The following is a 9,866-nucleotide window of genomic DNA, read 5'->3' as shown; positions in this document are numbered from 1 at the left end:
AAGGTTAACAGTGGGTTGGAGTTAACAGAGGCTAAGGTTTAACAGATGTTTAGGGTTAACGGAGGTTTAGGGTTAACAGAGATTTAGGGTTAACAGAGTGTTTGGGTTAGCAGAGGGTTACTATTAACCATATGTGGGGCTAACAGAGGGTTAGGGTTAACAGAGGGTTAGGGTTAACAGAGGGTTGGTTGGGGTTAACAAAGGGTTAGGGTTAATGGAGGTTTAGAATTAACAGAGTGTTTGTGTTAGCAGAGGGTTACGATTTACCATATGTGGGGTTAACAAAGGGTTGGAGTTAACAGAGGGCTGGGGTTAACAGAGGGTTGGGGTTAACAGAGGGCTGGGGTTAACAGAGGGCTGGGGTTAACAGAGGGTTGCCGTTATAGACACTAAAGACTGTCAAAGGTACTGTTTTTTATATACAGCACTGCCTCACCAGCATATTACTGTAATAAAATGGAACTCAGATGGAATTGAATTAACAAAATGTAGTACTTTTTTTGCAACTTTTGCAAATGTTGACTTTATTGTTGCAATTTCAATTTATCAAATTACTATGTTATTTAATCTGTTAGAGTTATATCACCAACGACATCAGCAATAAAGAATACAGCAGCTGACAATAACAGTTTTCACACCTTCTGTAAGTATAACAACATGCGTCAAAACCTAAGAACCTACCTTAACTCTTTGAAGATCATTCAGTTTATTTTCATATCCCGTTGTTTAAATGCTTTGCTAAAGTATGCGTTTATGAATGCCACTCAGGTGTGTTCTTGATCCAAAACCCTATGCAGTAGGAGAGTACCGTCCACACCTATAGCCCGTTAAGTGGGCATCACATTCAGAGCTGTAAGTGAAGTGCAGAACCCCTTTGTTTAGCTGACAGCTGTGTGAATGTGTCCCTCGTTCAGGGAAGACCTGACATTTTCCTGCCATGTCATTGTAAAGCACATCTCTGTCCCAAACCTCCAACAGCAGCTGGTGACCAAATTCCACCGAGCCAAAATTGTATGTGGCGTTCCACACAGGATCATTATCATCCATGACGGTGTCGGTTTCCTCGTACTTCTCGTTGTACCACATTTTAACATAGCCGTCAGTCTTTGTGAAAGTGTCTGCCCTCAAACCTGAGGCTCTGTGGACCATCACTCTGAGAGTCCCGCGACCTGCTCGCAGAGGACAGCAATTGTGGTCCAGGTTAGGGTTTGAGGAGCAGGTTTTAGTTTCCGCCTGGTCTAGAGGAAGCTGGTTCTCCTGAATGTACTCAGTCACTGTGCTCCTGAGGTTGGCACTAACTTCTGGATCCTCAACCAGGTGGTGCAGGGGGAAGATGGCATAGGAGACAACCTCTGGATTGTCATGCAAGCTGTTCATCCAGCTATGGTATGCCTCGGATGGGTCCTGATGGTACAAGATATCTGGGAAATACTTTTCCCCTCCGAGGACCTCAATATTGTGGGTCATGAAGCCCTCGTAGAAACCCAAGCTCATGTTTCTCTTGAGGAGTTGGTCACATTTGATGGACACGGACGCATTTGCTGGGAGGAAGCCTAAGGACATTTTCAGCTCTACATTTAAGCACGTCTTTATCTCGGACTCTGAAAAGCCTTTTAGGGTGGCCAGGCATGTGCGGAAGGCGGTGACGCGCCTCACCCTACCACCCAGCTGGACCTGCCGGATGTAATGAGTGCCATAGGTGTCGATAATCCTTCGGTACAGCAGTTTGCCCTTGTGGTCAAGCTCCCGTGGCAGTCTCCTGAGATGTTTGGCAAATTCACTGCTGAGCTCAGGATGGTCGGCCAGCCTGTAACTGGAAAAACCAGAGCAGGACGAGAACAATCTCAGATTGGTTCCAGATTTGTTTGTGCCGTTTCTTACCAATTTCCGTTTTCTTAGATGTGACTCTCTTATCCATGATGCCTGACAGATTTGTTAACCCTTTTCTAGCTCAGAGATTTTATCTCTCCCCGACATTGTCAACCTTTTATGTTTGGGGAATTGGCAATACAGCACAAACAGATCTATAAACAGGTTAGGGAATACTGTACTGCAATCATAAGAATTTTAGCAAATTCATGATGATATCATAGACACTCATAATTAATGCAAATATAACAGCACAGATCAATGTTATCACAGATAATAATTAGTGAGCGAATTAAATTCACCTTCAGATAACAGACCAGCCGACTCCCCTCCAGCCCTTAATTACCTGTAGTACGTACAGCTGATCTCATGGGTGGCAAAGGTGGCCTTGTCCACCCTGTGCTGGGATCTGGCAAACCGGGCCATTTCGGAGCGGCTTCCCCCCAGCACTGCCTTGCCGTAAGTCTCCAGCCTCAGACCCATGCCCCAGTTATTGTTGATGAGGGAGCTGGAGCTGCGCAGCAGGGAATCCACAGAGTGGTGCAGGGCACTGGACAGCTGCTTGCTGCACCGGCTCATTGGACGCCAGTCCAACACGGCAGAGGGCAGCTTCTGCACCTGCCCCCCCTGGAAGCGGTTCTCACAGAGAACACAGGTGTGGTTGATGCTCAGGTGGGCTTTGACGTTGATGACGTAGGCCCCTTTACGGCGCGTGCTGACTACGTCAAAGCCCTCCCCTGCCAGGTTGTAGCCGGGCACAAAGGGAGCTTTCTCGCACTCTGAGCCCGATCCAGTACGACAGGCTCCACTTCCAGCTGGCTGGATCAGGAAGGGCAGACTCAAGCTATACAGGAAGAGACCTCGGAATGCCATGGCCCCCTGGAGTTACAGAGGTTATTATCAGGACTGGAGATCCACCTTTTACAATAGAATTTAGAATTTCCAAAATATGCTAACTCAAATATGCTAACTCAGTGCAATGGTATTATGAAGGATGTATCGTCAGAACTAGGTTCAGTTTGCCTTTGCTACGCCACTCCTTTGAAAAAGGTATAACAAACTGGATTTCATGTACAATCAATTCACATATGGGTCTGAGATTTCCACAGATCAGAGAGAAGAGACTGTGTGGCTACATATTGGCTAAGCTGTTATTTTGATTCTTTTCAAAATGAGGGCACAGCCCTAATCTTCTCTGTTCTCCAAGGCTGTAGTAAGTGGAGCATCTCACTACAGCTCTACCAGGCATGCACTCCTACCTTTCAATCTGCCAGTTTTGTCTCACCCCTTTTCTTCGTCTCAGACCGTCTTCTCAGTCAGCAATGGTGCTCTGCCTTCGGAGTTTCACAAAAATCTCTTGTTTAAATTGCCTTCAGCTGCACAAAATGTTGGTTCGCTGGATTGCCACAACTATAAACCGACTACTACTGGGTCCTATGTCTTGTGCTGCTGAGGCTGCTTTTCACTGGGCTGAATGTCAAGGCCATTGTGTGGTTTAGGGACTTCCCCTCCTTCAGGCCTCTCTTCCTGAAGTCAGACAGATTTCATCAGCTGAGTGGTTTTGGTTTGATGTGCATGACCCGCTTGTATGAATCCCAGCTGTGTGTGTTGGAGAGTCTTCACAAAAAAGACAGACAAAGCCATTCTGATGCTTAACAGGACAGCACTACGTGGCCATTGTGTATCTCTCTGTTTACTGATAACCAGGTCATTGTCTTTAGCTCCTTCATGTCCTTTCAAATATAGGAGAGGCTTATGAACGGTTTGCACCCTCTGTATTTGCTCTTGTGAAGTCTTCTCTTAATCGTAGACTTGGATAATGATATGCCTACCTCGTGGAGTGTTCTTCTGTTGGCTGGATGCTGTGAAGGGGTTTTTCTTTACCATGTAAAGGATCTTACAATCATCTACCACTGATGTCTTACAATGGACGTTCGGGCCTTTTTGTGTTGCAGAGCTCACCAGTGCGTTCTTTTTCCCCAGAATGTACCAAACTGTTGATTTGGCCACTCCTGATGTTCCTGCTAACTCTCTGATGGATTTTTATTTTGCAGCCTAAGGATGGCCTGTTTCACTTGCATTGAGAGCTCCTTTGACCGCATGTTGTGGGTTCACAGTAACAGCTTCCAAATGCGAATGCCACACCTGGAATCAACTCCAGACTTTTTACCTGCTTAATTGATGAAGAAGTAATGAAGGAATAGCCCACACGAGTCCACGAAACAGCTTTTGTGTCAATTGTACAATTACTTTTGGTCCCTTGAAAAAGAGTGGGCTACATATTAAAGAGCTGTAATTCCTAAACCCTACCTCCAATTTAGATATGAATACCCTCAAATTAAAACTGAGAGACTGAAAATATGGGCTTAAGACACTTTAAGCCCATATTCATTATTTAACGGTAACTTAAATATATTTTGGCAAATAGCCAAAATAACTAAACTTGTGTCCATGTCCAATTATTACAGGATCTAACTGTATCCGCAGCAAACAAAGGTGTTTTTCTGAGCCAGATTGTGAAAAATCACAATGGTCATACAGTACACGTTGGGTCTTGTGAGAATAGTGTGTATTACGCCATATAGTTTAACCATGTAAATTTCACCTGCTTAGGTGACTATGACATGAATGTATTCATGTTTTTACATTGTTTTTACATTGTTTTTACATTGTTTTTACATTGTTTTAACATTGTCACCACTCAACTCACAGAGAAATAATATACTAGGAAATGATGTCAAGTTTTGCCAAAATCTGTTAATTATATTGTTGTTAGAATATTAGTATTCGCGCGTCTTTCTCTTATATCTGACCTTGGACCTGTGCTGTACCTTTGCAGGTCACTACTACGAGGAAGTACAACGGTAAACATTTAACAACATGAGTGACTTCAATTCATGTTGTGTTAGATTGTGTTTAATTTTGTCAGTCAGAAACATACAAAACCCTAATTATAAAAGGAACAAATAATAATACTGAATGATACAGTAGTAGATGGAAACGTTCTGCAAACATTCTTAAAGGAAAGAATAAAAGCACAGTATATATTTTACATTTGAAATGCTAGTCATTTAGTCGCATTTTAGAGGGACTTAAGAAGATGAACAAACAATAAAATGTACTTAAACATTAACAGATTATCCACAGGGGAGGCAGCTACCAACTTTAATAAACCCTACTAAATCATTTGATAGAAAAGGTGAAAACAAAATAGTATAATGAAAACAAATAGCATACTGTATTTTAAACAACTAATTTCTCCCATTTAGACATACATTCATTGACATGACCTTTTAGGCACTACTGTATTGGGTACTACTGCACCGTATTGTTTAATAAACCTGAGCGGTCAATCGCATTGGAGTTGTTCCTAGACTTTGGAATATAAGTCATTTACACTAATGCTGCCCATTTAGACTAAAGCGAAAGTGTAAAGCAAGACTGAGTTTTCATTTATATTTTACACTCATCTCTACATGGTTCAAGGTTACACTTTGAGAGCTCTGATATCCATGTCGATTATCTAAACATAGTCATACTACTATGGTTGCTGATCAAAAAGTATTAGTTGATAAGCAAGGATATGCTTAGAATAAGGGGTTAGGGTAAAGGTTGAGGGTTAGAATGAAGGGTCAAGGTCAGGAATCTGTGGAATCCGGTCTCATGCCAGCAAGGGCTGTGTGGGGCCTTGAGTCTCAGAAACCTGTTCTGCTTGACTCTCCACACCTTCTTCACTCTGCCCCTCACCTTGGATTTCCTCATACCCTATTCCCCCAACACTCCCTGATACCCTCCTCTTCCTCCTCACCAGCACCACAGCCCCGCCCACAACCAGGGCAACCACGCAGATGACTCCAAAGGCCACACCAAACTTCTGCCCCCCTGTCATCTGACCCGAAGCTGGATCGAACATCCTGACCATACCCTGGATCTCCGTCGCCTTGGCCAGCTTCCACATTTTGGTCTGGCCGACCTTGACCCATGCCCGATCGCCCTCCACCATCACGGCCACTGTGTTAGTGGCAGCCATGCTGATCAGTGGGGGAAGAGTAAAAGGCGGCAGGTGGATAGGCAGCAGCTGCCCACCTCTGAACAGGCCTGACTGGACGCAGTAGAGGACCTGGCAACCGTCACTGACAGTAGCCAAGTGCTGGCTAAACTGGGGAGGGCAACGGGGTTGGTCCTCTGCAAGAGGGTTGTTAGACTGGCAGCTGAACAGGCCTCCGAAAGGCACTGAGTTCCTGGTCGTGGTTTCATAGTCGTTGCTCAGACAGATAATCAGGCCGTTGGACAGAAGCTTCATTTGAATGAAATTTGGAGGGCAGCTCTTGGTTTTGGTGAGAGGGTTGATCAGGGATGGGCCGTAGAGACCCCCAAAGAGGTACCCTGAGTATGCCGGGGTTGTCTCATTGGTGGAGCACCAGTATGTCTCAACGCGAGCGGAGCGGACATGGTAGGCGTCTCCACAGACCTTGTCACAGCAGGTGAAAAACAGCCAGCAGTCATGGCAACGACGGTGGCACTCGTATTTGCTGTAGCTCTTCTCTACCCTCTCAGACCGTAACAAGGTGGCTCTGTAGGGCTGACGACATGAGTGAGAGCCTGTGTCCGGGTTCTTCTGATCCAGCTCCTGGCAGATTGGGTCTGCGTCCCCAGTGAGCTTGGTGCACTTCTGAAACACCCCACCGAAGCTGAGGTTTGTGGCCGGACCCTCGCAGGAGCTGTCATCGATGTTGGCTTGGAAGTTAAAGTTCTTGGACTCTGGATTGACACATCCTGGGTGTGTGTTGACGGTGTAGTAACGCTGGATGGCCTGACTCACAGAGAGTGCGAGTTTGCCAACGGTTGGTTCAGGAAGATCGGGGAAGGAATTCCGGTTGAGGAAGTAGTGCAGTGGCATTCCTGCACGGTCAATGGCCACCAGGTTGTTCTTGGTGCTCTCCTGCCACTTCTGCAGGGTGATTCCCGGATAGAACGGTGCCCCGCCGTGGCTCTGTATTATAGAGTAGGTGATGTTGCTCTGATAACTATGTGACTCTGATGTCTCCTTGGTATCCTTGGTGCTGATGTCAAATTTGACTTTGTCAAAGAAGTTAAGAGCTGCCAATGCTGAAAAAGAGAACTTGGACCCTTCATTGTCGGACAGGTACGTGGACCGAAGATAGTCCTCTTGCACTAGGGAGGCCCCGGCATCGATGCTAGTGATCACATGGGTTCCATAGTCTAACACCATTTTTTCAGATAAATATGCCACCTGTCGAGTCTGGTTGTTTTCTATTGCTTCTGCGATCTCCTCAGCCTGGCGTGCGAAGCGAGCATCCAGAGTGAAGTCCGTCTGTACCTTTACAGTGTACAGGAAGTTACGCACCTGGATGGAAGGAGAGACTTATCAGTGTATTTTATTTCTTACACGGAAATAACCTTAAGTTACATGAGCCTACACAGGACAGAGCTGTAAAGCAGGCGATTATCCCAAAATGGGGCCTTAACAGAATCGTGCTTGGTTCTTAGAACAGTGTGACATATAGAGTGAATATGGCTCATCGTCGTTGTAGTCCCAACCTCAGCCCCTCCTCTACCACTCAATCAAACCAGCCTCCATTCTCCTAGGACAAAAAAAATGTACAGTGGACATCATACTGCACTCTCATTAAATTTCCATCCAGTACAAATCTTAGCTCTAGGAGCCTTGCAATTCAAACCCTTTTTGAACATACACTAGTTTCCAGACCTCCAACTACACATGAAAAGATTTGGAGGTATATGTCCGATAAATTAAGGAGGGCTGGATTGAAATTTCACGCAGCTTCCACTTAGAGAAGTGTGCAGTATGCATTTCTCCTTTAATATTTGTGTGTAATAATTTGACACCACACAAATATTTTTTGATTAATAAAAATGTTAAATGTTAAGCAAAAGCAAAAATTGCCCAAATGTCCCATAAGCACAAAAGCTAATTTATCTAATGTGAAATCCATAGATTTCAATCGACAGACTGAACTATAAATCTAAATCCCTGATTTGGTTGTAGGTTGTAGATTTTGCTTTTTGGGGGGTGGCAATGAATGTTGGAAGCTATATTTTATTTTAACAATCAAAACGCAAAGGTAAATATCAGGGAACATATTGGCGCTATATGAGCTAAGGTGAGGCAGAAATATTTGGATCCACTCTCTGCTGAGTTGCAGCATTGCTAAAATGCATACCATAACCAACAGTGTTTCTGCTGAAATCTGCCTTTCAGTCTTCTTTCATATACCAGCCAGGCCTGAAATAAGTACTTTGGATGACGTCGCACTTCAGATATTTCCACCCCTCTATGTGCAAGCGAGCTGATACAAATCAGGTCAGTTGAGATAGCAACCTGTATGTTAATAGGTCTATCATTGATTTTCTTTTCAGATGCCATTCATCTTTGTTCATTAAAAGGATATTCAAAAGGCCTAATGTCACACATGATTTCAAATAAACGGTGCACGTTAAATTGAGAACACATTTTGTAAAAACATTGTCATTGTTATAGGTGTCTTCTTTAAATTAAATGTATAAATATATATTTAAAAATATATATATATTCTTCGAACAACTCACTTGCACACGAGCAGTGACAGATTTCCCTTGGAGTTGGTGCGTCTTCATTCGTTGGTTCTCAGTGGAGAACTTAGCATTGAGCACAGAGAGGAACGACACGTCCGTGTTGATGGAGAAAGATGTGGAGCTTCGCTGTTCCAGCCAAGACTGGATAATCTCAGAGTTAGTCTCCACGCCAGTAACCTTCTGGGGTATGACAAAAACCTCGTCCGGGATGAAGTAGATTCCATCCTCCGTGGTTTGGCACTGAGAGTAGCTGAAATTCATGACTCGTCCCATGTCCATGTTCCTAAGGTTGTCCCATCCCCCACCCGGGAGAACCTCCAGGGCTGGGATGGACAGGTCGTTGCGGCACTTACGAAGTCCATTGCTGGGATGGCTCAGTGGATGAGGGACACACTGGTGGAGCAGATGGAGCACAAGCAAGGTGAATACGCTCTGACCCATGGCTATGACTCATATGAAAGCTGTGAATAAATGCTAAGATATTTGTGTGTTCCTGTTTTGCTCGTCACGTGGATGATAAGAAATGAGTCCTTGTTTAACTTGGTTCATTTCTGAACAGTAAAGGTTTTGGTCACAAGACCACTGCTAACAATACTTTCAGTATCCACATAAAAAGCAGAACAGTTTGGACAGTTTTTACCTAAACATTGTTCTGATGATTGTTCTGCTTTAATTCTGTTTTATGTGACTTTTAATAATTATGTGGACGTGGAAAAACTCCACTTGTTTTTACGTTGCATTAATACAAATGTCAAGTCAACTATTAAACTAACAGTCAACGCTGACAACGAGGCCATATAACAAAATGGTTTGGATGGGAATCTCTGGCTCAGTCCTCATTATTCTTATCTAAGTCAGGCCCGAGCATGATGTATGGCTCAATCTATCATTGATTTGGTGGACTACAGTATAAAACTAAAGTGTATGCTCAGTGTGCCTTGTTGGTGTCAAAGAGGAAGTTTGCTTTTGAAGCTCATTCCAAGTAAAATACCCGAAACTACATTGAGGAACCGATCTTCTAGATATTGCGTGTTATTTAAAAATGTGCATAGGTTGAGAGAAAAAATAGTTTTATCAACCAATGCCTGATATTAGCTATAAGCAGTCTATAAACTGGGAGAATGCCAAGAGTTTGCAACGCTGTCAGCTAGGCAAAGGATAGCTACATTGCAGAATATAAAATACAGATGTATTTTAATTCGTTTAATATTTTTGGATTACAATACAAAGGTGGGGGAAAAAATTAAAGAAATAGCCTTGAATGAGCATATAATACCCTTGAGTGTGTCCAAACCTTTCACTGGTTCTCTAAATGTAGCTATATATTTTTCCCCCAATTCCACTTAGGGTGTGCAACGGTCTTGTTTCCTATTGTGTTTATAGTGTTATGAACTGCATTG

At 43.8% G+C, this 9,866-nt stretch overlaps 2 protein-coding genes across 4 annotated transcripts; both read right to left on the bottom strand.

Moving 5' to 3' along the window:
* Positions 1–528: 528 nt before the first annotated feature.
* On the bottom strand, positions 529–3,220 carry prf1.5 (perforin 1.5). Of its 3 annotated transcripts, none has more exons than XM_010877094.5 (3): positions 3,129–3,218; positions 2,216–2,748; positions 529–1,813 (listed from the first exon to the last, which is right to left on the bottom strand). In XM_010877094.5, the coding sequence occupies exons 2-3, from the start codon at positions 2,740–2,742 to the stop codon at positions 790–792; spliced, it is 1,551 nt and encodes a 516-aa protein (XP_010875396.5). In that variant the 5' UTR covers positions 2,743–2,748; positions 3,129–3,218; the 3' UTR covers positions 529–789. The 3 variants fall into 3 exon arrangements, with proteins under 3 accessions (XP_010875396.5, XP_019907972.3, XP_019907971.3); XM_020052413.3 differs by having other exon boundaries at positions 3,155–3,207; XM_020052412.3 differs by having other exon boundaries at positions 2,216–3,220.
* A 1,545-nt stretch (positions 3,221–4,765) lies between these two features.
* On the bottom strand, positions 4,766–8,944 carry mpeg1.1 (macrophage expressed 1, tandem duplicate 1). The gene is made up of 2 exons (XM_010877093.4): positions 8,461–8,944; positions 4,766–7,237 (listed from the first exon to the last, which is right to left on the bottom strand). The coding sequence occupies exons 1-2, from the start codon at positions 8,905–8,907 to the stop codon at positions 5,531–5,533; spliced, it is 2,154 nt and encodes a 717-aa protein (XP_010875395.1). The 5' UTR covers positions 8,908–8,944; the 3' UTR covers positions 4,766–5,530.
* Positions 8,945–9,866: the final 922 nt, after the last annotated feature.

The sequence above is a fragment of the Esox lucius genome, chromosome 13 (assembly GCF_011004845.1).
Source record: "Esox lucius isolate fEsoLuc1 chromosome 13, fEsoLuc1.pri, whole genome shotgun sequence".
NCBI lineage: Eukaryota > Metazoa > Chordata > Actinopteri > Esociformes > Esocidae > Esox > Esox lucius.
This window is presented reverse-complemented; position numbering and strand designations above follow the sequence as displayed.